Source organism: Grus americana, chromosome Z (assembly GCF_028858705.1).
Source record: "Grus americana isolate bGruAme1 chromosome Z, bGruAme1.mat, whole genome shotgun sequence".
Classification (NCBI taxonomy): domain Eukaryota; kingdom Metazoa; phylum Chordata; class Aves; order Gruiformes; family Gruidae; genus Grus; species Grus americana.
Window position 1 is genome coordinate 63,644 of NC_072891.1, and position 25,785 is coordinate 89,428.

Consider the following 25,785-nt stretch of genomic DNA (forward strand, 5'->3'; position numbering starts at 1 on the left):
CCTGCCTGGCTGGAGAGCCGAGGCGCCCCGGGCCGGGGGAGAGGGGCAGGAGGCGGAGGCCCGGCCTGGTCCGCTCCACCCAGAAGCGGCACCCTCCCACCGCCCCTCAGAAGCGCCACGGCCAGCCCCGCCTTCCCGGGCGCGCCCCGCTGCCGCACGGGCCCCCGCCGGCGGGGCCAGCGGTGCTGGCGCCCCCTTGGGTGGTGGGCTTGGGGCGAGGGCCCAGCTGCCGGCATCGCGGAGCTGCCGCGGGGCGGGGCTGGGCTGGGCTGGGCTGGGCTGCCCCGGCCCGCCCCGGCCGCCGCACCGCCTTGCCCTTTGCCCGGCCCCCGCGCTCGGCCAATCGGGCGGCGCCCTGTTGGCTGTGCCCGGTGCCCCGCAGCACGGTTCAAGATGGCGGCGCGCGCGCAGCGGGGTGGCCTGGCAGCGGCTCTCCTCGCCGGTACCCTGCTCGCCTTCGGCCGCCTGCCGCTCGCCCTCGGGCAGACGGCGGCGGCACCTCTGCCGCACCGCCGCTTCGAGTACAAGTACAGCTTCAAGGGGCCTCACCTGGTGCAGGCGGATGGGACGGTGCCGTTCTGGGTGCATACGGGCAGTAAGTGCCGCGCGGGGGGCGGTGGCGAAGTGCGAGCGGGGCCAGGCCGCGCCATGTTCCTGTCGTGCGGGCAGCTGTGGCCGGCCCCGCGGTGCGCACGTAGTCCTCGTTACTTGAGGAAAAGGCGCGGGAAGGAGCCGCCGCAGGCCGTGGCCGGGGAGCTGAGGGGCACGGCGAAGATGGCCGGGGCCGGCGGGACCTCTCAGCCTTGGTTGGGCGCAGGGGGCCGCCGAGGCACCGGGTGAAAGCGGCGGGGGCCCTTGTGGCCTGCAGCTGCGAAAAGGGAGAAGAGCCCGACTCCCCTCGGCCCCCGCGCCTGCTGCCGCCCTCGGCGGAGACCGGGCAGGGGCGGGCCCCGCGCGCCCTTCGGCTCGAGCGCCGGCCGTGCCCACCCCTCCCCCGCGCCCTCGGCCCTGTGCTGCCGGTTCCCCGCCGCTCCGGGGGAGACAGATCCTGCCGTAGCGCCGGCGTGTCCGCGCATCCTCCCCCGGTTTCTTTGAGGCGCGGTTCGGAGCTACCTGTGACCCTTCTCGTGATGCCGTAGCTCCGTGGCTGTGAGGCGTTGGCCCAGGACGGCGTGAAGCTCGTCTTTGTGAAGTGATGATGTGTCACTTGGTCAGAACGAAAGTGGGCCTCAGGCCTGTGCGGTGTACCTGAGGCAAACTGCTGGTGCTTCTGTATGGCTAGAAGTCCTGTTGAATTTCATAACACAAAAGCTTGAAATGGAGGTTGTGCTTTGTCAAATATGACTTTATTGAACGTAGCTTATGTATTCTCTGCAGTACGGGTTAAGGATTTGATCGTACTCAGAAAGGCATCTAGTCATCTGTAAGTCCCCCCACCTTGTGAAACGTATTGATATTTACCGTACGTACGGTTCTACCTTAGTATGGTTTCTCTGCAGTAACTTCTGCCACGCTTTTATTTTTTGACAGACTTTAGTTTATATTGGTTAATTCCTGAGTGTTAATTTTTGACTCTTATTTGACATTATGCTACAAGTGACGTGAAGGAAACTGTCTGTAGATGAGCTTTTTCCTTGCTTTTCTTAAGCAGATAATAACAAAAATAAATGTCACTTAATACAAGTGAATGAATCTTTCTCTAAATGTATGCCTGTTATTCTTTTAAACTATTAAAAGTTGGAACATCTGTTTTTAAAAAGCAGAAGAGAAATCTGTGATTTGTGAAGTCATGTGGGATACAGCAGAAAGCTAAACTTGATTTCTTTAAAAAGGAATTTAATATGTATCTTAAGAGCAAGACCGGTGTTCTATTTGAGGTGTATGTTGTGGTCCCAAATGGAAGGGGATTAAGTCTTCTGTAAAGCAGTAGTAATCAAGCTGTTGAAAGTAAAGGTGTGGGGGTTAGTTAGTTTGTTTTTCCCTTTCAAGTGGTTGAGCATGCCACTAAAAAGTTACTTTGAAGACTCTTCTGTAGTTGAAAAGACCAGAAAATTTTGTGAGGATTTGTTCACTGGCTAGTTAAGTATTTGCAATATTTTCTATTTCATATGTTCAGTGTTGGTTCCTTTCCTTTCTAGATGCCATACCAAGCGCAGATCAAATTCGTGTAACAACATCTTTGAAAAGCCAAAGAGGATCAGTGTGGACAAAAAACAAGTCAATATTTGAATATTGGGAAGTCAAAGTGACCTTTCGAGTTACAGGAAGAGGCCGCATTGGAGCTGATGGACTGGTACTAAGAATTTGATCTAACTGAAGAAAAACAGACATGCTCTAAAAAGTGAATCTTGACTTACGACTCTTACTTGCTTTCTGTAATAGGCAATCTGGTTTACAGAAGAGCAAGGCTTGGAAGGTCCTGTTTTTGGAGCAGCTGATAAATGGAATGGTGTTGGAATTTTCTTTGATTCCTTTGACAATGATGGAAAGGTTAGTTGGATGCAAACTCTTCTAGCAAAGATTGTAAATTAATTTCCTGCCTATTTGCACGTATAACTTTGTGGGGAAAAAAATTGGATGTTATTTTCCTACTCTCCCCCCCCTTCACTTCAAAGAGATAAATTAAAGTAGTCAAGTTTCCCTTATAGAATTTTTACTAGACTTTTTCACACTTTTTTTTTTAAGCTTGAAAGTTAAAGCATAACATATAATGATCTCCACTGAACACTGGTTCATGTGTTAAGTTTGGAGGGAAAATACCACGTACACACGTACAAGCTGACATTTGGAATGTCCATGCACAGTTTGAAATGTTGATGTATCTGAAGACGTGCTTCAGAAGCGGCATATTGTACCAAAATATGACACTGTGGAAACACAGATTTCTATGTCTGTCTTCAGAGATGCTCTTTTTCTTGCAACAAATCTGCCTTGAGTAGTTCAGCAGCAAAAATTCTGTAGCAGATGGGGGTGACAGTTGCTGTTTTGAATTTGCAGTTTTCCAGTCCAGAACGATCCTGGGAAACTTTAACAATGCATAGTAGGTCTGCTTTGCTTTTTTTGCTTTTCCTGCACTACTTTGGCTTCAGATGGTTTAGATATATTTTTGTAGGTGTATGAGTTTTTTTCCTACAGATGGCTTTTGCTGTACAGCAAACTTCATCATATATTAAAGTTGAAAGACCGAAGGTGACGTGTATATGTCTGATCTTGAAAGACAAGATGTAGAATTAGAGTATTGTTTAACTTGCTAAGAACTTTTAAATCTTCTGTGCCCTCTCCTTTTTTTTTCCTGACTTCTGGCGTGAATATGGACACTGGTGTAGTTTAGCTGGCTGAAGATACCATCTACCAAAAATTGCATGTGGGGAGCACTGTTTGCCAGAACTTTGATAGCACTGAGGCTGTCAGTGTGGTGTGAAAGGTTTTGTGGGTTTTGGTGTTTTTTTTTTTTTTTTTTTTTTACGAAAGTGATGATGTGTCACTTCTAGTCAAAACAAAAGTCTTTGTTATGCCTGTATTGGTCTGATGTGTCTTAAATACTGGAGTTTGTAAGACTTCTTTAATGACAACCTCTTACTTTCTTCAGTCCCAGTATGGAGAAATTCTTCTTGTTGCTGTTTCAGTGTGTTCACTGGAAGATGTTTGGTGCCATAACTGGTCCTCAGCCTAATATGCTGGCAATCGGAAGTAGACTTCCTCTAGTACTGCCAACTCAAAGCACCCTGCTTACCATGCTGGTTTAAAAACTCCAGAACCTTTTTTCTCTTCCTTCTGAGGCTGTAGGTTGTACTAGAGTTTAATTTTTATTTCTCTGTAGAAGTAGTGACAAGAGCTTTTTAAAAAGAGAAATACAATTTCATAACTCTGAACACCTGAAGTTGTGAAAACCACACTAAAAGTCGTGAAAGCTTATAGCACATCTTTCCTGTGACCTTTCGAGACCAAAAAAAAAAAAAAAAGTTATTCCGCACTTTGGATTCTGTACTATCTTTCAAGTTCTTGTGTGTGCTTGCATCCAGACATGATCCCCAGCATTAATCGGACCACCCACTGACTATTAGCATTGAATACTTTTGTTAGTAGCTGTCTGCTATGCTCTAAGATTAGACTTGGGTCGCATTCATGGATGATTTGAAAATGAACTGTTTGTACACGCTTTGTGCAGAATATATGCAAGTACGCTCTGAACTAATTCAATATTACTGTTGTTAATCTGAAATAAACAGCAAGAAGATGACACTAAAGTATTCCAGAGGTACTGAGCAGGTAATACTGATATCAAAGCAATTAGGTTAACCAAACTCCATTGCTGACCAGTAGAAACACTGGTGTATTTCTGTATACCGGTGTACTGTTCTCATCACAATCTATGTGATGAAGGACAAGAAACAGATAGCTTGGTTGTAGCGAGTTTTTTGGAGACAAAGGACCCCACCGCTGTGAATTGAGAAGGACATTATTTCTTGAATTCTTGAAGTCTGAGTCTTGTTTTGTTTTCTCGAGAGCTGGCAATCTGTCTAGTGGGACAGTGTATTCCTTTATGTTGTGGTTTAACCGTGGTAGGCAGCTAAGCACGACACAGCTGTTTGCTCACTCCCCCCGCCCCGATGGGATGGGGGAGGAAATCGGAAGGGTAAAAGTGAGAAAATGGGTTGAGAGAAACACAGTTTAATAGGTAAAGCCAAAGCCATGTGCTCAAGCAAAGCAAAAAAAGGAATTAATTCACCCCTTCCCATTGGCAGGCAGGTGTTCAGCTATCTCCAGGCCAGCAGAGCTCCATTACGCGTAATGGTTACTTTGGAAGACAAACGCCATTGTTCTGAATGTCTCCTCCTTCCTCCTCCTTCCCCCAGCTTTTATTGCTGAGCGTGATGCCATAGATTTGGGATATCCTATGGTCATTTGGGTTCAGCTGTCCCAGCTGTGTACCCTCAAAAACTTCTTGTGCACCCCGTCCTACTCGTTGGTGGGGGACTGTGAGAACCAGAAACAGCCTTCAGGCTCTGTAAGCAGTAACTAAAACATCACTGTGTTGACACCACTGTTTTCATCATAAATCCAGAACATAGCCCCACACAATCTACCATGAATAAATTTAACTCTATCCCAGCCAAAACGGTACACTTTAGGAGATGATGCATTGAAATGTTGAAGGGGGAAGTGAGATTAACTCTGAAATCTTGTGCTTTTGTAAAAACTGGAGTTTATGTAATAAACTCCTGGAGGCAACCAGAATAGCACTGTAAACTTGTTCTGCCATTATCATTTTAGCTTGTTCTCATCCTCTAGCAATTTAAATAACTGGGGATGTGTTCAACAGACTTTGGTTAGTCTCTGACAGACAGCTCCTGAGGTTTTTCTAATGACTGTGACACGGTCAGTAGGATGTCAACATAGTGTCTGTCTGGCTATTTTCCCAGTGCTACGTAGCCAAAGTTGGATGTATGAAGTCATCCATTAGTTTCCAGATCTTCACTACATATGAATTTCTCCTGTCTCTGGCCTTTATATTTCTGTATTTGCAAATGATGGTAGTTGGTAGTATATCCAGGAACATAATTTGTTTTTTTTTTCCCCCCAACTGTGCGAAGAACGTAGCAGTCTCTTGCAAAGCATGTAGCATGACACAGTGCTACTCAGTCATTTTTCCTGACATACAGAAAGAATAAAAACATCTGTGATGTAGTGTAATGACTGTAGGTGCTTTATCACAGAAAGGCTATCAGTGATGTTACTTATGTTTCACTTCGAATTAAAGTATTCCATTTGTTTGCTTTTTTTTTTTCTAGAAAAACAATCCTGGAGTGATTGTTGTAGGCAACAATGGAAAACTTCTGTATGACCATCAGAAGTAAGTGTATTTTCAGTGTTAATGATGAATGTTTGCATTTGAGTGATGAAATGTTGCATGAAACTCTTTGAGAAACATTATAAAGGTTTATTTCATACGAAAGTCTGTTTCCTTTACATTTTAGTTTTTCTATTAAAACACGTTTTGGCAGTAACAGCACAGAAATTGGCAACCGATGGATATTTAAATGGCGTATGTCCTTTGGGATGGGTGGACTCGGATAAATAGGCTTTTTACCTCTTCATTGCTTATGGGTGTCTTCCACACACAGCTAATAACTGACAGAAGTGACTAACTGAAAGCTAATTGCCTGTTACTAAAATTAATTGGTTTAATTCTGATTTCTGATTGTTTATTGTCAAGAGCACAATTGACATCGTTCTGGATTCTCTGAGAAGAGAGGTGTCTAGCTTATTTCCATCTGAGTTCTCAGGTGTGGGAATATATCTTAGAAGCAAAGAGATTTCCCCATTACTGCATTCTATCTGTATTGTGTCCTGTGTAAAGCGTCTAGTACTGTTAATCCCAGACTTCAGAAAAGCTCAGTGCAGTTGTGGGACAGCTTTTGAAAAACTTGCATATTGAAAAAGTGTCATGATGTTGCTTAGTGATATATTGATACTTTTTTGTCTTAGCTGATAAATCATAAGATATAGTTTTATGCAAGTTGTCTTCTTGCATAGTGATGGTTCCACGCAAGCATTGGCATCCTGTCAGAGGGACTTTCGTAACAAGCCCTATCCTGTTCAAGTAAAGATAACGTACTACCAAAAAACATTGACTGTAAGTACTCTGACATAACATAATTGCTTATGTTTCTCAGCTTTTTAAGTGTGAGATTGTTGCAGCTATTTGGAAGCCCAAAGACCCCATATGTTAATCCCAATATTCTTGCAAATGTTGAACTCGGTAGAAGAAGTTGGAAGGAGGTGCAGTATGTTCAAATGCTAGACAAGTTCTTTTAGCAACATCAGTATATCTGTAGTTTCCTGAGCTGACTCGGGTATTGCTGATTTTTCTGACGTTAGGAGTCAGTCATGCTAACTTACTCATATGTGCTCAGACTCTTCTGTTGCTGTCGACTTGCCTGTAGAGGTGTCCCAAAGGCAGCTTCTGTTCCTCAGCTTCCAAGTGGTTGAGCGGCTCCTTAACTCGAATGGTATTTCTCAAGCTGATCTGAGATCTTTAAAGGGTTTTGTAGCTGATTGTAAGAGGTTCTTGAAATGTGACTAAAAAACCAAAGCTTGCTCTTTGACAGTAGATTTAAATTTGCTATTTGAGGCTTCTCACCTCCAAGAAATAGTAGGGCTTTGAAGGTTAAAGAAGAGAGAAAACCACTGGTATAAGGGAATCTTCAAGACTTCTTAAATACTATTCAGGTGATTGTGAATTCCTTCTAGATAAGGAAAGAAAAATGCTAACGTGGTGCTGGGTTGCGGCAGCTATGAAGTGTGTGTTTCTCGGCTTCTGCTTTCTTCTGAAAGGTACTCTTCATAGGTATTAGCCATAAAACACACAGCTGTCATTTTGTAGTAAAAGTTTCTCTAAAAGTAAACATGAATGCACCTAAAAGAGGGTGGACCTTGTACTGTGGTGTAATAGTAAAAGCTATCTGTTACTCTTGAATGAAAATTAAATTTCAGACTCCAAGGCTGCTCTCTTTTTGAATGTGCCTGGTCCCTGATGCCTTATCTAAGAACTCCTCTGGCCCAAATGTTGCTGCTAACCTTAGCAGTTCTGCAAATGCATCCATGGAGGAGGAGAGAATCTCTCTATCTCTCTAAGCTTAGAATCAACCTAAGAACAGTAAGGGATGACTCTTCTAGATCAGACCAAAAATTTGTGTTGCCCAGAACCTTATTTGGATGTATACTTTTGACAGACTGGTCTTTAATGATCCCTGAGTCAGGGGTTTCTTGAACCAGAGTTGATATTATTATGCCATGATCAGTTTTAGAATAGAATAATTCCATTTGGAAGGGAGCTACAGTGACCATCTAGTCCAACTGCCTGACCCCTTCAGGGCTGACCAGAAGTTAAAATGTATTATTAAGGGCATTGTCCAAACGCCCCTAAAACCCTGACAGTCACAGGGCATTGACCACCTCTCCAGGCAGCCTGTTCCAGGGTCTGACCACCCTCTGGGTGAAGAAATGCTTCCTTGTGTCCAGTCTGAGCCTCCCCTGGTGCAGCTTTGAACCAGTCCCACGTGCCCTATCACTGCGTACCAGGGAAAAGAGATGGGGGCACCTCCCTCTCACATCCCCTCCTCGGGAAGCTGTACAGAGCTATGAGGTTGCCCTCAGCCCCCTTTTCTCCAAACTAGACCAACCCCGAGTCCTCAGCCGCTCCTCAGAGGACACGCCTTCCAGTCCTGTCACCAGCTGTGTTGCCCTTCTCTGCATTCAAGCACCTTAATTTCCTTTTTAAAACTGTGGAGCCTACAGTACTCAAGGTGAGGCCGCCCCAATGCTAAATACAGCGGGACAATCCCCTCTCTGGACCAGCTCGTTGTACTAGGTTTCATGTACCCCGGGACGCGGCTTGCCCTCTGGGCTACCAGGGCACACTGCTGGCTCCTACTGAGCCTGCTGCCGACCAGCACCCCGGGTCCCTTTCTGCAGGGCTGCTCCCCAGCCACTCCTCTCCCAATATTTATCCTTGTTCCCAGTGTTACTCCATCCCAGGTGCAGAATCCAACATTTGTTCTTGTTAAATTTCATGCCATTGATGATTGCCCAACGCTCCAATCTATCTAGATCCCTCTGCAAGGCCTCTTGTCCCTTGAGTCAACAGCACCTCCCAGTTTAGTATCGTCAGCAAACTTACTAAGGGTGCATTCAACTCCAGCGTCCAGATGATTGATAAAAATGTTGAACACCACTGGCCCTAGAGTTGGGCCCTAGAGTTGAGCCCTGAGGAATACTGCTGGTGACCGGGTTGCCTGTCAGACGTAGCCTCATTCAGTGCAGCCCTTTGAACCCTGCCATTCAGCCAGTTCTTCACCCAGCGCACCATGAGCCTGCTCAGGTCACAGTTGGACAATTTGTGATCAATAGTGGATGCCCACAATGACATCTGCTTTGTTTTTCATCCCTCATCCTCACACAGAGGCTCTCAAGCACATTGGCTCTAACTTGTAAGGGCTGTACAGTCAAACCTCTCAATTACATACAGTATGACACCTCTGCCTCACCTGCCCTGCCTGTCTGTCCTGAACAGCCTGTAGCCCTCCATCCCAGCACTCCAGTTGTGGGACTCATTTCACCAAGTCTCACTAATACCAATGACATCGTAGCTCTGGGAAGGGACCAGTGCCTCCGTTTTGTCCTGTTTGTTTTTAATACTGTGTGTGTTGGTGTAAAAGCATTTCAGATGTGCTCCTGAACTTTCAGTGCTCCCTGGAACAGCATAAATGCTCTCATTAGCACCCCCAGGAGGTGTCGTGCCATCCCTTGGCTTACCTTCACCTCTCTTGATGGTATTTATTTCCCCCATGTGTTCCTTTCCATGCACTAATTTGTCTTGCTGCTTCTTATAACTGAAATGAACCTGCTTTATATGTGTCTGAATTGTATGCAGTGTGGCCTCTTAGGTGATGAATAGGAAATGTTGAGTTTTGTTCATGCTGAGCTTTGAATCAGGCCTTTTTTTTTTGCTTTTTAAAAATAGAAAGCTTATGCATTTTCTTTCTAAAAAGTGTCTTTCAGAAAAGAAATAGGTTTTGGTTTCTAGTATCAGCTGCTGAATTACCTGATAAGTTGTATTTGTGACCATTACTGTAAACTGACAAAGCGATTAACACAAGTAAGTTTATGTGGTAAAAACTGTAAGTGTTTATCCTTTTAGGTATTAATTAACAATGGCTTTACTCCGGATAAAGAAGACTATGAATTTTGTGCAGAAGTGGAAAATATGGTGTTGCCATCACAAGGATATTTTGGAATATCTGCAGCAACAGGGGGACTTGCAGGTAGCAAATGTTAAAAATAGTGACAAATGGTGTGGGGACTTGCAGGGCTTGCAAAGAGAGGTTTTTTGGTGGTGGTTTTTGTTTGGTTTTTTTACTGCTAGTGTTGATCCGTTATACCAATTTTTGACCATGATGATGTAAATAATCCTATCCCACTCCCAGATTACGGATATGCTTAGGCCTTTTCCTGGCTAGAGCAGAAGGACGTTGTTTGTCCTGACAAAGACATTGTGCAGTCGCATTTCCCACTGCATAAACTCTGGGGAGAACTTTGAGAGGATGCTGTTCACTGAAGATCCTTTGCAAGTGCAAGGTTGACTTGGGAAGTAGCAGGATTTGTAACATGTCGCAGTAGCAATTAACAGTGTGTTTTTGTTTTGTTTGAATACAGATGATCATGATGTGCTCTCTTTTCTGACCTTCCAGTTGACGGAGCCTGGGAAGGGAGTAGTAAGCATCTTTATGCGTAATTAGTAAAATATGTTATTGTATATGTTTTATGTGTAGCACCAGATTATGGCATTTCCTCTGAAGTCATACTTGGCATCCCTGTTTCAGGATTTTGGCATGTAGCTGTGCTGTCATCTGTTTTAGAAAATGAGACTAATACTGTAATTTTTCAGTAATATTTTAAGTAACATTTTCAAGAACAGAATTCTTGAAGCAACACTGAATCAACAAAAATCCTGATGTTAAATCAAAACACGCAGAGAAAACAAACTAAAGAGTACGCTTTGTTTAGAGAGTGGACAAATAATCTGTTCTTACTTTCAACTTCCCATACCTCTAGCACACTCCTGTACTGCTAAATAGCATCTATCCTTGTAAAACTTGATTTCTTTTTAATCACAGAAAATACGCACATATCAGGAAAAAGCTATGGGTCTCCACAGGAATGTCTGGTTTCTCACTTCAACTTAATATATTAATGTGCTCCACTAATTGTGTTAGGTCTTCAAATCTGAAATTTGAACAGCCTTGCTGGAGAATAAGTTATATAGGAGTGGTGGTGAACATGAAAAAATCTCTTCCTCCCCCCACCCCCTACCCTTGATAATGTTTTAAAGCAAACACCAGATGCAGAAATTCCTCAAAAAGATAAAGAGAAGTATCAAGAAGAGTTTGAACACTTTCAACAAGAATTGGATAAAAAGAAGGAAGAATTTCAAAAGGAACATCCTGATGTGCAAGGACAGCCAGGCAAGTTATTTAAGCAATTTTTTTCACTTGTCAAGGAAAATGTTTGCTTTCCAGGATATTCAGAACTAGGGTCTGATACTCTGACTGATCTTACTAAGCTCCTACTGACGTTATTTACTTTATTTAAGAATCTTTAGTCTTTTTTTGTAAAGTGTTTTCTGAAATAAAGTCCCTTTTGTGATGCCGTGATTGAGAACAAAACAAATGAATGGAAACATGATGGGAACGATGAGAATCTGTATGGATCAGTAGAAGGAAGAGAAGGTTATGCATCCTTCTGTAAAGTGATGATTCAGGAAGCATGCCTTTATTGGTTATTTGAAAGTGTATCTGAAGGGTCATCTTTTTGGTCTGTTTCTGCACATTCATAGCAAACTTTTTTGTCCCATCTTGTTTTATGGATGGTTATTAAAGATGGGCTAGTGGGATATTTGCTTACTTACAAAAGTGTTGTTAATGCTTGCCTAATACTGGACACCTATTGAGTTCTGTCAATTTCAGCACCACAGCATTAGTTGGCATTCAGTGTTGGTATTCAGATTGGCTAATAACCACATTTCCAACTTGATGTTCTTAAGAACTGTGGCCTTTATTTTTATATTTTAAGCTATTGATAAGAAATTTAAGTTTGGGTAAGGCGGAATTGCCTTTTACACTGTTGATACCATGCATCTGCAGCTCTCAGCAGGTAGTGGTTTAAAGATATGTCAGACTGAACAGTGTTTTTTCCAATGATTTCAAATGATACTTAATTTAGGAAAATTACAGTAATGAGTCTTACCCACTTTTTTGAGCGTTTAGCCAAAGTGCTTTGACTTTGATTGTTCTGCTGTGGAACTTGGTGGGGGTTTTGTTTGTTTGCATGGGTTGGGGTTTTTTTTATATATATATATATTTATTATCATTTTTTAGAGCTGGGCAAAAAAGAATCTATTTATTTGAAAATATAATGTCAGCCAGTCTCTTTCTTTTGTGGATTGAATTAGCTGGATTTGAACACACATATCAGGAATATACTTCAGGCATCCAGATGTGAAATTCAGGTTGTCATCTTTTTTTGGCATAGTGATAAGTTCAAAAGGTCCTACACCATTTTATTTTAGAATCATAGAATCATCATAGAATGGTTTGGGTTGGAAGGGACCTTGAAGCCCATCTAGTTCCAACACCCACCACTAGCCCAGGTTGCCCAAAGCCCCATCCAACCTGGCCTTGAACACTGCCAGGGAGCCAGGGGCAGCCACAGCTTCTCTGGGCACCCTGTGCCAGGGCCTCAGCACCCTCACAGGGAAGGATTTCTGCCTCACATCCCATCTCCATCTCCCCTCCTGCAGCTTCAGGCCATTCCCCTCATCCTGTCACTCCCTGCCCTTGGCACCAGCCCCTCTCCAGCTTTCCTGGAGCCCCTGCAGGGACTGGAAGGGGCTCTAAGGTCTCCCCGCAGCCTTCTCTTCTCCAGGCTGAACCAGCCCAACTCTCTCAGCCTGAGGTCTCCAGAGCAGAGGTGCTCCAGCCCTCGCCTCATCTCCGTGGCCTCCTCTGGACTCGCTCCAACAGCTCCATGTCCTTCTTGTCCTGGGGACCCCAGAGCTGGACGCAGCACTGCAGGGGGGTCTGACCAGAGCGGGGCAGAGGGGCAGAATCCCCTCCCTCGACCTGCTGGTCACTGCTGGACACGCAGCCCAGGACACGGGTGGCTTTCTGGGCTGCACACGCATGTCTCCGGGTCATATTGAGCTTTCTTGTCTACCAACACTCCCAAGTCCTTCTCCTCAGGGCTGCTCTCAATCCATTCTCTGCCCAGCCTGTAGTTGTGCTTGGGATTGCCCAGACCCGTGTGTAGGACCTTGCACTTGGCTTTGAGCTAGATCTTCATCTGTGTTTTTGAAATATTGTCCAGCCTTACACTGATAAGAAATAATCTTTTTGCCGCAGAGTCTTTTGGACTTTCTTTTCTGATGTTTTTGAAGCTGTGGAGGAACTCACTCAAATGTGCAGTCAGTTCTCTATTTCAAGCTACTTTTTAAAGCTTGCTTTTTCTAAAAAGTGGCTGTTACTTGATACGTGCAAATCTCTTATGAAGGATGCAATGCTAGCTTATGCAAAGATAGCTGCCTCCTAATAACAACAGCATCCTGTTTCAGTTTTATGTTTCACGTTACCCAAGTATTGAAATAGGAACTCCAAGATGGAGCCTGGATTTGAATGTGTAGTTAGCTCTGTTCAGTTGTTCTCATCCCATCTGGGTATCCTTTGCCATGGCAATGATGATAAATTAACACCAAATATATCAAATTATGGGGAAAAAAGTGTATCCTTGTGGAAACTTTTAAGGGTGCAAGGAAAATTATATAATGCAACTTATGAGAAATGCATATATGTAAGAACTACCTGTGCTTTTTTCTTAGCAGCGGATGATCTTTTTGAAACTGTAAGTGATCGTGAACTGAGGCAAATATTTGAGGGGCAGAATCGAATTCATCTTGAAATCAAACAGCTTAATAGGCAATTGGACATGATTCTGGATGAGCAGAGGAGATATGTCTCTGCAGTCACAGATGAGATCGCTAAAAGAGGAGCGGGTTTTCCAGGTCAACAAGGACAGGTACATTAATAAATAAAAATACATCGTGATTAATAGCTTAGCCTGATTTCAGCAGCATGATCAATTTGCTTTTTCCAAGGTACATTGATTTTTTTTTTTTCCCCCCCTCCTCCCCACCCTCAGGTTTCCCAGCAAGAGATTGAGACAGTTGTGAAAACTCAAGAAGAGGTCATTAGACAAGTAAATGAAATAAGGTAAATGCTTTCTAAATATTAAGCCTGTGTCTTGAATTTTATATTATTTTCCACCTCTTAAATCCTATTTATTATTTCAGTAGGAGAAAATTAATAAAATTGAATTTCTGTGTCAGTTCCTTAGTGATGACTCCCTGCATATACTTAATTTCTATAATAAAGTAAGTTCATGTCCCTAGAATGGCTAAGCCCCCTAATTTGCTTCTTTTTTTTTTTTTATCATGAGATTCCACTTCAATGGTTAAGTCCAGTCCCTCTCAAAAAAAAATTGATTTCTGCTACCGTGATAACCTGCTACCTCATGGAAATTTGTTGCTCTGATTTCGGAGCGTTGATAACAACATCAGCATGAATGCCTTCAAATTACAGCTAGTGAACCTAAAAAAAAAAAAGTGTATTGGAGTATCTTGTCGACATATCAGTCTACTCCTGATACAATGATTATATGAATTTATTATTATATTATATTTAGATAATATTATATGAGATACATTTGAGAGTTTTTTAGTGTAAACAACCCATAAAGGCATGTAAGTAATTCTGAGAATTAGTTCTGTACAAATGAAGATGTCTGTGCATGTAATAAGAGTTGTTGAAATTGATTGCTGCTGCTTCTAATTATTGTTTTTGGGGTTTTTTGTATGTATGTGTGTTTTGGTGTTTTTTTTTTTTTAAAGTAGTTCACTTCTTTCTTCAATATAGACGTATATTTTTGTCTTTGTTTTTTTTTTCTCCCTAATTTTGCTATGATTGCCTAAAGCTCATATATTGTTTATTGATCCGTAGTGGTCTGTTAGCGTTACTGATTTGTATAGCACAAAAAGCATCTACAGTTTTATGTCATCTCCCAGAATTCCGGTGTGTACAAGGCTTGGAGAGGCCTTTCCCCTTCCCCCCCCATCCCCATTGTAGATTAACCTTTGTTATCAGTAGGAGCAGGGCTAGGCCTTGAGAGAGCATTGCTTCTTGATGGCAGTTGAAATGAGCCAGATCTCGAAAACATTTAATGTCCTCTCTTGGCCTGAACTTTGAAAACCAAGGGGATAAAAAGTGCATTTTCCACAGTCCTGCATCTGTAAAGCAGTAACACTATCGGTACAGCCAGGGGACTGATCAGCTGGAAAGCAATTTTGCAGAAGAGAACTTGGGAATCCTCGTGGACAAGAAGTTGGACATTGGACAGCAACGTGCCCTTACAGGAAGGACCACCAGCGGCGTTCTAGGCTGTGTTACGCAGAGCATTGCCGGTGGGTCGAGGGAGATGATTCTCCCTCCCTATTCAACGCTAGCGACACCACATCTGGAGTCCTGTGTCCAGTCCTGGCACCCCAGTGCGAGAGACACATGGACATGCTGGAGGGAGTCAAGTGAAGGATCATGAAAATGATTAAAGGGTTGGAGCATTTATTGTGCAAGGAGAGGCTGAGGGAGCAGGTATTGTATAGCCTGGAGAAAAGGCTTGGGGGTACCCTGTCAATGGGTATAAATACCTGATTTTGGAGGTGGCGAGGGTGATAGAGGCAGAGCCAGACTCTTCTCACTGGTACTCAGTGACAGAATAAAAGGCAATGGGCACAAACTGAAATACAAGAAATTCTGTGTAGCCATGAGAAAAGAAACTTGTGAGGGTAGTTGAACACTGGAATAGGTTGGTTGCCCAGGAAGGTTTTGCAGTCTCCATCCTTGAAGACATTGGAAACCTAACTGACTAAAAATTCCTAGGTTTGTTAGGCGCTAAGACGTACTGTCATGCGGCACTTAGGAGGAGGAAAAAAAAAAAAGGAGGGGGAAAGCACTCTAATATTAAATTATTGTCACTTACATTGCATAGTGAAGACATCAATGTGTTGGGTTTTTTTCATGTTCCAAATGTATTGTGTAGACCACTTTTGTAATCTTGTCCCCATCTCATGTAGGTTAGGGAAAAATGAGGTGGTGGGGAGGGTGTTTTATTGTTTGATTTGTTCTTTTGTCAGAGGACTTTCTGCCAGTGAACTTCCTCAGGAAACTTCTGTATGTGCGGGGACACTTGCAAGTTCCCAAGTGATTAATAATTTTGCTTTTTAAGATGCAGTTTTTAAAATCGATTGAGAGGTATGCTGTACCTTTTCAAACTACATCACCAAATGAAGTAAAAATCTTGTCTTGAAGGTGCTATACTGCTAAAAATTACTTGAGAAAATTTCTGTGTTTGATAGGGATGTTTGTGTACTGCTTCTAAGATGTTTTACAATTGCTGTCTTTAGCAGGAATGGCTTTAAGTTGGTTTAACCCTTCACTTATAGTAGTTAAAGCATTCTGTATCTTGGGTTTAAAAAAAGGAGAAAACCAATTCCTATAGTTGTGGGTTTTTTCATGTATTAGTTCAAAGGCAGCTCTTGCGATTTATCTAAGTAGGTCAGTTTTTTGTAGAATGAAGATTAGAGTGCTTCCATTTTTGCACTTGTTCTTCCATGAAAGCTTTTATGTTAATATTCTTGACAAATCTTTTACCTTGCAAGCAATTAGATTTTCTTGTTAACATTGGCAGTCTGCCCTTTTAGTGACTACTTATTAGGTATGAGTTTGCGTAACATCATCTTAATATTTTCCTTAGATTAAAGAAGTGTTTTATTTATAGATAGAAATGAACAGCCCGCTGTTGCATTGCTGGTCATCCCGGAGGAAAAGGACTTACTGTCTAAGTAATTTTCTTGTCAAGATTTGTGGATTTCTTAATCATCTGATTACAGAAGAATCTTGCATGTTTATACAATAGAAACTATTGGCATGCTATTGTTCATGCAAAAGTAAATGTAAATTAAATTTTGATACAGACCATGTCTGTTTAGGGAAGTTATTTTGCTTTTCACAAACAGTGGATCAGTCTGGGGAAAGGCGGGTGTGCGGATTTCTGTTAATTACATAGAGATGGTGGTATTAGAAGGGAGAGGGGAAAAAAATAGCGTCGTGCTTGTGTTCTAGCACTGAAAATAGGGGGGCAAGATAAACAACGTGATGGATGTGGATAGACAGAATTACTATCAGCATTTATTAGTCAGTGGTCATGATGGTGGTTGCACGGGTTTGCATGGGTTATTTAAGAAAAAAATCTTCCAGTGAAAAACTTACTTCTAAAATAGGCTATTGTAACACTAACTCAAAGTACAGGTAAAAATTAATTGACAAAATATAAATAATTTCTGGATAACATATACGCTAATTTAAGGTAGGACAGATGAGGGTTTTTTGCATTTGTTTTGTGTGTATAAGTTCCAAACCAGAAACGTAGAATGAGGGAAGGTGAGAGCTGCTTTGATGAGTTTTCTTTGCAGGGGCTTACAGAAGCAAACAGCTGGGGTTTGGTAACTCCTTTTGATAACTTTGTAATATTAAAAACAAGCTCATTGAGGTAAACTTTCAGAGTTGTGCAGAAATCCGTGGCTAACTTTATCTGGCCTAGAGTGCAGTACATTATCTGGAATAACTGGAAATGTAACTGTGGAAAGAGATTGATTTTCGAACGTGCTGGAAGTGGGATTGAGCTTTTACAAAAATGACTGGAAAGGGTGAATTCTTGGATCTTTTTGTTACTGAAAATGAGAAGAATTTTTTTTGTTACGTGGGAAGTATGCAGAATACTGGTAGTCTACGACACTAAGTTGGTTTGTGTGTTAAAGTGGTATTTCTAGGACAAACTGGTCGTCTTCAGTTTGAAGAAAAGTATATTGTTAATCCAGCATTTAGTAGGGGCTGTAATTACTACGTGCCTCTCTGTTAAAGTGGTGTATCTGCAACTTGATAGAATTGTGTAGGTTAATTTAGTGTGTGGCTTTGACTTGGTAACTGCTTCAAATAGTTTAAACATGCTGCATAGCTCTTATAACAGAGGAAGAGCTGCTGTAACACTAATACAAGCATTTCTACGCTTGCAGTGTTTACTGCTGGAGAGATGTCATAGTGCCTTTGAATAGATGTGTACCTTACTAGCTTTCTCTTTTCTCCTTTGGGTTTTTTGTTTTGTTTTATTTTTAATTATTATTTTTTAATTTTATTTTTAGCTCTGTGGGTTTTTTAACTTTAATGGCATGAAGAGCAACTGATGCAAAACTAAAAGTTGGGCAACATCTTTATGAAGATTACTTGTAAACATTTAAGTTTCAATGCTTAACTTGCTGTTCTCATAATGAATATGAGCCATTCAAGTCAGTAATACAATTTTGTATGACACTGACAGATATGAATTATATGTTGTTGTTGCAAGTTTACTCAATGAATAGTATTCAAGCCACGTTTGGGTTTGGTTTGTTTGTGGGGTTTTTTTGTTTTTTCCTTATGTGAAAGTTAAAATTGCATGTGTTCAAGGCCAGGTTGGATGGGGCTTTGGGCAACCTGATCTCATGAAAGGTGTCCCTGCCTGTGGCAGGGAGGTTGGACCAGATGATCTTTAAAGGTCCCTTCCGACCCAAACCATTCTGTGATACTGTGATAAATTGCCGACCACTGTACAAAGAATTAGGACTGCACCTTGAAGGCATTGAAGCAAGCTCTCATCTGAACGAAATGTAAAGTTTTAAGTAAATTAAAAAGAAATCCAAATACGTTCGTTTTGATTGTTTATTCTGTTAACAATGAAGAGATTAACATTCACATGACAAATATTTTGGCTGTAGAATAATCCTCTTTGCAACTGAAAAGAGACATCGCAGTAGGGGAAAATTATATAAACATATTGATTAGAGATTAAGTATTTTTCTCTCATTGACTAGTTTACCTCAAACAAAATTAGTTATGGAACCTCAACTTTTTACGGATTTAATTTGATTTGTTGTAGAAGCAAAATGAATTCACATGAAGACAATATTAAGTATTATGACATTGCATATGAGAAATGAGTTTCTCGTATAAATGATAATCATGAAACAAGGATGTATCTAAATCTTCTCTTATCCCTAAAGCCTCTTCTTTATTTTTATTTCTTACATGACTGTTTTTATTTATTTATTTTTCAAACAGCTTTTGGTTTTCTTCAAAGATTGCATTAAACTCTGCTTATCCTAAAGCCTTGGCAAGAGCCTCAGATAAAACACTTGTTTTAGACTTCATCAGTCAGGCAAAGCAGATGTCTAGCAATAGAGTATTTCCCAGATCTTGTTTTCAGCATGACTTTGGGAGATGGTGCACTGTACAAATTGAAACTGTCTGTGGAATTAAATATTTTTTAAAAAATCATAGTTTGATTAAGGAATTTATTTCTTGGAATTCTTGGTATTCTTGGAAGCTAGAAAAAATGTTTTCTGCCTTTTGGGGCAACTACGTATTTCAAACTACTCTTAATGGACTAGAAGGTGTCCAGAATACTTGCTGTTTGTAGAAAAGCTGTTCTGTACTGAAAGATGTTTTGTTGTTTGTCTTGTTTCAGAAATTCCATGGCTGATACTCTGAGGTTGATCAGTGGAGCTCAACATCCTGGCTCTGCTGGAGGAGTCTATGAAACAACTCAGCACTTCAATGACATCAAAGAACACCTTCATGTAGTAAAGAGGGACATTGAGCATTTAGTACAACGAAATATGGTAATTTATGTGCTGGTAGTGTAAAGCATGACTGTAATACTTCTTTATTTGGCTGTTAGTGAAAAGCTAGGATGAGCCAGCATGCAATTTACGGAGCAATTAATCCTTCATTAAGCTGCTTCACTAAAACTGCACTGCCTTGACCTAACTGCATGATCCGTGTCTTGATGAGAAGTTTTGCACAAAGAGCATGATTTTTGGTCTAATTTCCTGTGGAAACAAGGTCAAGCAATTAGGTTTTCTGGGGGCTTTTTTTGTGTTTTGTCCCCCTACTTAACAGCTCTGTACAGAGGAGACTCTCTATTGCTTCTGCACAGAAGAGCAAGCTTTAATGAGGGGAAACTCGGGCAGGCTCCGCTTAAGGTCTCTAAGTGTGAAAGATGACTGCATTCACATTGAGGAGCACCTTAGTCTAGCCTAGGTAGCAATTAAGTTGAATTAGCTTATGATCCCATAGCAGGTTCTTGATTTCTGGGTTAATTTAACAAGGATTTATTCTTTCCCCTACAACCCGCAAATGAACGTCAGTCGGTTTAACTGAGAAACATAAAGGGGAAAGTGAGACAGGGCGTAAGATGATGATTTTTGAGTAGTGTCACTTCTGTCTATGTTTTCTGCTTGTGTTTCGATTTTTAGATCATGTTGCAAAGACCTTGTTTTGTTTCTTGCACATAACAGTCTTTTGATGGCATGCCTTGTTTGCTCTTTTCTCAAATACTGTTTTTCTTGGGTTTTAGCCATCTAGTGAGAAATCAAAATGTCCGGACTTGCCACCATTTCCATCGTGCTTATCTACAGTGCACTTCTTCATATTTGTAGCGGTGCAAACAGTGTTATTCATTGGTTATATCATGTATAGGTAAGTATGTTTTTGTTTAAAGACAACAGGGCAAATGATTTTAGAACTTCTGACTGGAAATGCGATTGCAATGGTATGATTATGTTAATCTTCTTTAAAACAAGCAATCATTCGCATTGGGAGGTCTCTGATTCAACCTTTGGCCCAAAGGAGGGTCAACACTGAATTCAGACCAGGTCACTTAGCGTTTAGACTGGTCAGGTCTTAAAAACCTCCAGGAATGGAAAATTTACCACTGTTACAGACCCCATTGGAAATGTTTAATTATCATAATGAAGTTTGGTTTAATCTTCCCCCCACCCCCGCACCACGGTATATATAGTGGGAGCCAGCCCTGTTTCAATGTGATTGTTGTATTTCATTCTTATAATGTGCATCTCTGTAAAGAAACTATTCCTCTCTCCTCGATAACATCTCGTGGGTATTAGAAAGCTGTTGTTAGACCCTCGAAACCTTCTTTTATCCAGGATGATCAAGCCCAGTTCCCTCCCTCTCTTCTCGTGAGGCATGTGCTTCAGCTCTTGACCACTATCCTTGTGGTCCTCTGCGGGACTTACTGAAGTTTATTAATATCTTAACAAAATCTGATGTGATTTGATATTTTTTTAATTTTTATTTTTCTATGTGTACCTACAAGCCACTTATCCCATCTTACAAATTCCTCAGTGAACTCTTTTTTACGATACATATCCCTTCGTCCCTCTCCTACATATGATACTGATGGTGTAGGGACTCCTTTTTTTTTGTTTTCTCCCCCTCAGACTAAGTGGTATGTTTCTCTATTCTTTTCCCCTTCCTTGTAATGTCATAATGTTCAAATTAAACTTGCGTTGCTGGAAAGGAGAACCTGTTGAGAGTAAGGACTTGCTTGGTAGTCTTCCCTCGTGCTTCTCACACACGCTAATCAGGATAAGAAGTAGGGACCAAAATAGGTGCATTGCCCTTCAAAGAGAAAACACTGTTTGGTACCTCTATGGAAGGATAACTAGTATTAATATAAGACCAATGCTGCTGATAGCACTGGCTTTTATTTTGTGTCTGCTTCTCTACAAAGTGGAGAGAGTGCATTTCTTACGTATGTCATGTTACGCCATCAACTGGAAAGATGGCTTCCAAGACAAATGAGGAGCTGCTCCCCTCCAGTTCTTTTTGATGCCCTTGTAGTTCTAACATCTGTGTGTGGTTGATCCACAGTATGTGTCCACTAAGAAAATAAGTATGTTCTGTGTCAAAGGGAAAAGGAAATACGATTCCAAGTAAACTCTTTCACTGCTTAGTTGCATGTGTTTCCTTTTTCTATGACAATCTTTAAGCCAATCAGATACTGAGAAGCTTTAGAAAATTTTAGTTAAAGTATTTTAAAAACCAGTTCATATGGTCTTTTACAGTTTCTGGCTTCTGTCCAGAATGTTTTGTTTCCTGCTGTGTGTGATGCAAAATTTGAACTATTGTGATGCTACCAATGTCTTTGTAAATAGAAAAGATTCTGTTCTATTTTTGTGATGTGACTTATATTTGATTTCCTTAAGTCTCTGTTGACAAGGAATGGAATCTTTTAATCCCCAAATAAATGAAATATTTCTTTATTTAAACCAGTTAGCTAGTTTTATACTATAAATTCTCTTCTGTTTTTTCTTTCAGGAGTCAACAAGAAGCAGCAGCCAAAAAGTTCTTTTGATGACCTGTTCCTTTTGTGTGTACATTACAGCAGTATGTATGCACAGAAAATTAAACACTTCTGTAAATGAGGGATATTTTAGTGTTTTATATACTCAATATTGTAAATTATTGAATTTTGTTAAAACAAAATGAGTTCTCATTGAAACTGTTTAATGCTAAAGTTAAAAACAGACTGGGGAGCAGCAGAGTAAATGCTAGATAGGGGAAGACTGTGGACCCTATCTAGGTCTATGTTTTCAGCTAATTTTCTCGTAAATACTGGAAGGCAAATGCCATATTCCTCTTCTTTTGTTAAGATTCCAGAGGAGAGGATTGAAACACCCAGGTCTGGTGGTTGTTCATAATGAGAACTGCAGATGGATGATTTGTGCGGAAAGCTTCCCACTAAGTGTCCTGACATCAGTTTAAAAAACAAAACAAAACACCAAAAAAAAAAAAAGTGGATGTCTGTGCTATACCAATAAACCCCAAACAACTGTTGTTCTCTGTTTCTTTGGGGGTATGTAAAAATTTATTATGAACATTTCATTTCTCTACCACTTGGATTTAACAGTTGAAGAATTATTTAGTTTATATTTCATGAAGAGTTAGAATTGATTTAAACACTTTTTACTAGGCGGACACAAAGACAAGCTTTTAACAGTCTGACTGTTAATACCTGATATAGAAAACAGAATATACAAAACAAGCAAATACAGGCGTATCTCCTTATTTTGGGTTCTGGTTTTAGGCAGTCAGAGAAGACATGATAAAGTAGTTTCTTCAAGTATATTGTGGGGCTGATTTCTTTTTTGTAGTTTGAAGTCTGTAATTTTGTTTGGAGATTTGTGGAACTTTTTCAGAAAAGATATCATTGCTTTATACCTCTTCAAATCTGATTGCATTAAGGATATGTTTAGTGTATGAATATGTCTTTACGTTCATAAGCTGTCTTGTGTCTTTCATGTATTAAATACAGATGCTTTGATTTAAATCTTGACATGGCAAATACTCTAAACTGCAGGTATTGAGCTTTCTTCACAAACTGTTGCTTCGGACACATTTGTTAATCCAGCAGCTATTGTAGAACCAGTATTGTCTGTCAATTCCTGCTTTGATGTCGAAAGCATAAGACTGAACATGGTTTTTTGATACTACTTAGCAGGTGAACATTTGCTTCAGGAAAGAAACAAAGCAGATAGCCCAAACTAGGAATGTGAAATGAATTCATTTTGCCTTGTTTACATATCTGTGGTAACTTTTGTCCTTGAGTTGTTTGTGTGTAGAGTTAGAATAGGGGTTTGGTTTTTTTCAAATTCTATAAAATACACAAATGCATCAGGATATTTCGCTTTTAATTATTAATCTGTTTGCATCTGCAAAAAGTATCTGGAATCTAGCATACTACTGCTGCATTCCTACAGTCTGCTCCCTTGGAGTGCAACACGTGCTGCCAAATTTGCTGTAATGAAGAACACTTCAGTATTGTGCCTGTCAGTTTGGAGAAATGATAAATCTATGCAATATATTTTGTTACTTAAAATACAGAGTGCAAAAGTGGATGTCTGTGCTATACCAATAAAATGATACTACCTACGTGCCTATTTGCATAGCTACAGTATGTAGTATACTGTAAGTGGTATAGCTGTATAGATCAATTTCTAAATTTGAGAAGATTTTGCTGTACTAATTGGAGAAACTACTGCTTCAAGCTAATCTTGCTGGATAAATAGGGTAAATCAATGGAAAAAAAACTTTTCAGATAAACCAGAATAACACATAGGAATTTATCCATTCAAGTTCCTTCAACACCAGCAAATATCTACAGGTGCCTTGAGTCTAAGCTATTACAACCCTGACTCTTCTAACTAAACTTAATATATTTTCTTAAATTGTTTTGAAAACATACAGTGTTGTTCTTTTCAATTGCAAGCCTTCCTGCATCAGTGCAACACCTAAACAGAACTCCCTCTCTCACAGCAGGCTTTGCAAGACCCTTTATACGGAAAGGTTAGCAATTGTATTTTGGTAAGTAGGTGCATATATCTGGCATAACGAGGAACAGCTCTAATGTATCAATTAGAGGAAGCCTGTATTTTTTGTTACTGTGAATTTATCCAACCATAACTGTGTTTTAAAGCTGGAGCAGCCCATACTTTTGTGTCTTTCTTAGAAGAGAGGGCCAAGGATGGTGTCTAGGAAAAACTTGAACCTACAATTGTATCTTCAGTATGAGGCTCAGCTTGTGTGTTCATGCTGCTGAGAGATCTGACGTATCTCCCATGTGCAACTAGGAAACTTTTGTATTAGGGAGCGGAAGGTCTAAAGCATAACATCTAAAAAGTGATAACTTTGCTTCATGCTTCATTTCACAGTCATCTCTCCTTGGAACTTCCATAATTGCCTCGCCACTCACTGGATCAAAGGAAAGCTCCTGGTTGTCCAGCTCAAATTTTGTCCTGTCTGTTCTTGAAGTGACAGCAACAAATCTTTAAGACTTTAAGAATATTTGTCAGTCAATGTAGCCTCCTGTTAATGGCTGGCTACTAGAAGTTTCTTTCAACACGGGTAGTATGTGTGATTCTTACCAACTGAGATGTCAGGACTAGGAGGAGAAGACACCTTGGAATCCAGTTTGACAATACGAGGGAGAACAAGTCTAATAATTGTATTTGAAGTGTGGATTATAAGTAGCAAATATTTGGCAGTGACAAGAGACTCTCGTTGTGCTAGTCAAGGCATATTAAATACATGGTCACACCTGAATCTTTCATAAGTAAAATTCACAGTATGGTTTGTAAATTACTTCCTTTTTGAAGAAAATTTGACACTTACCAATGCATCAATTACTGTAACACCGAAGACCGTCTACTGTTGGGGTTTTTTTAAATTCAAACAGCTGACATTTTCATATGTTTGTTTCTGACTAATGTAAATCGACACTTGGAGTTCAGAGATAACCTTATTTGAATAAAGATGCATATTTTTAGTAAGTTTTTTTCTTTTAATTTGGTACATGTCCATGAAATCCAAGCAAGCGTATTTGAAGCATTCTTTACCCTCTGTTGTTCAGGGAGTTTCAACACGTTGAGATCTGAGTTCGGTCCTGCCCGATACTGGAGAGTTAACGGCATCCAGAGGCTGAGGCTCTGCCTGTATTGAAGAGACGGATGACTGCCGCTGGTTAAAGACGCGCTGAGTCCAGCCTCAGTTCATTCTGTGCGAAGGGATTACATCCTCTATTGCAGTCTAATGCGAGAGTGACTAACCTAAAAGTAAGAGATTTGCTCGAAAGCTTGTGTTAAAAGTGTCAGACACTTAGGGTCAAATGAAAAGTAGTATGTCAACTTTGACGTCTTAACAGCAAATAGAGTTGCTTGCTGGCTGCTTTGAGCGTATGAAGTATCTCACTTCTCTGACCTGAAGATTGCCTCTGTGCCTGCAGTTCGTTCTTCAGATTCCCCGAACTGCTGTCACCTGGGTGCTCTGCTCCTGTTTGTTGGAGTACAACATGCCTACCCAAAACAAGTCAGTCTGTGTCTCCTTAGGGGTTTGTGGGGGGATTTTGTGGGTTTTGGTTTGTTGGGGTTTTTTTTTACTGTTCTATCCAGGAAATTGTGTTTGTCTGTGGTAATCTCCCACAGGAAGAGTAAGAATTCTTTCCTTGACCTTCATTTTCCCCCAGCTGGAAGCAATTTCTCTAATAGGTGGAGGAGAGGAGTCTTTAATTGAATCTATTCAACTGAGAAAGCCCTAAAATATGTCTCTCTATGCAAGTGATCTAATGTGCCAAGTTACATAAAAGGCATCCCTCTTCTAGAGGGATGAAGCGGGTGGGGAGAGTCTTGGTCCTTTCAAAGAACGCTTGGATACTTCTGAATTACAT

The 25,785-nt window shown here is 40.9% G+C and overlaps 1 protein-coding gene across 3 annotated transcripts; it reads left to right on the forward strand.

The window, feature by feature from the left end:
• The first annotated feature begins 328 nt into the window (after nt 1–328).
• LMAN1 (lectin, mannose binding 1) lies at nt 329–25,110 on the forward strand. Of its 3 annotated transcripts, none has more exons than XM_054808903.1 (14): nt 329–595; nt 2,139–2,293; nt 2,383–2,490; nt 5,793–5,854; nt 6,538–6,637; nt 9,704–9,827; nt 10,219–10,277; nt 10,895–11,027; nt 13,436–13,632; nt 13,756–13,826; nt 19,228–19,381; nt 20,119–20,240; nt 21,882–21,950; nt 24,973–25,110. In XM_054808903.1, exons 1-13 carry the CDS (start codon nt 394–396, stop codon nt 21,916–21,918), a joined length of 1,524 nt encoding a protein of 507 aa, XP_054664878.1. In that variant the 5' UTR covers nt 329–393; the 3' UTR covers nt 21,919–21,950; nt 24,973–25,110. The 3 variants fall into 3 exon arrangements, with proteins under 3 accessions (XP_054664878.1, XP_054664876.1, XP_054664879.1); XM_054808901.1 differs by lacking the exon at nt 24,973–25,110 and adding an exon at nt 24,275–24,892; XM_054808904.1 differs by lacking the exon at nt 24,973–25,110 and having other exon boundaries at nt 13,439–13,632; nt 21,882–24,892.
• The last annotated feature ends 675 nt before the right edge of the window (nt 25,111–25,785 follow it).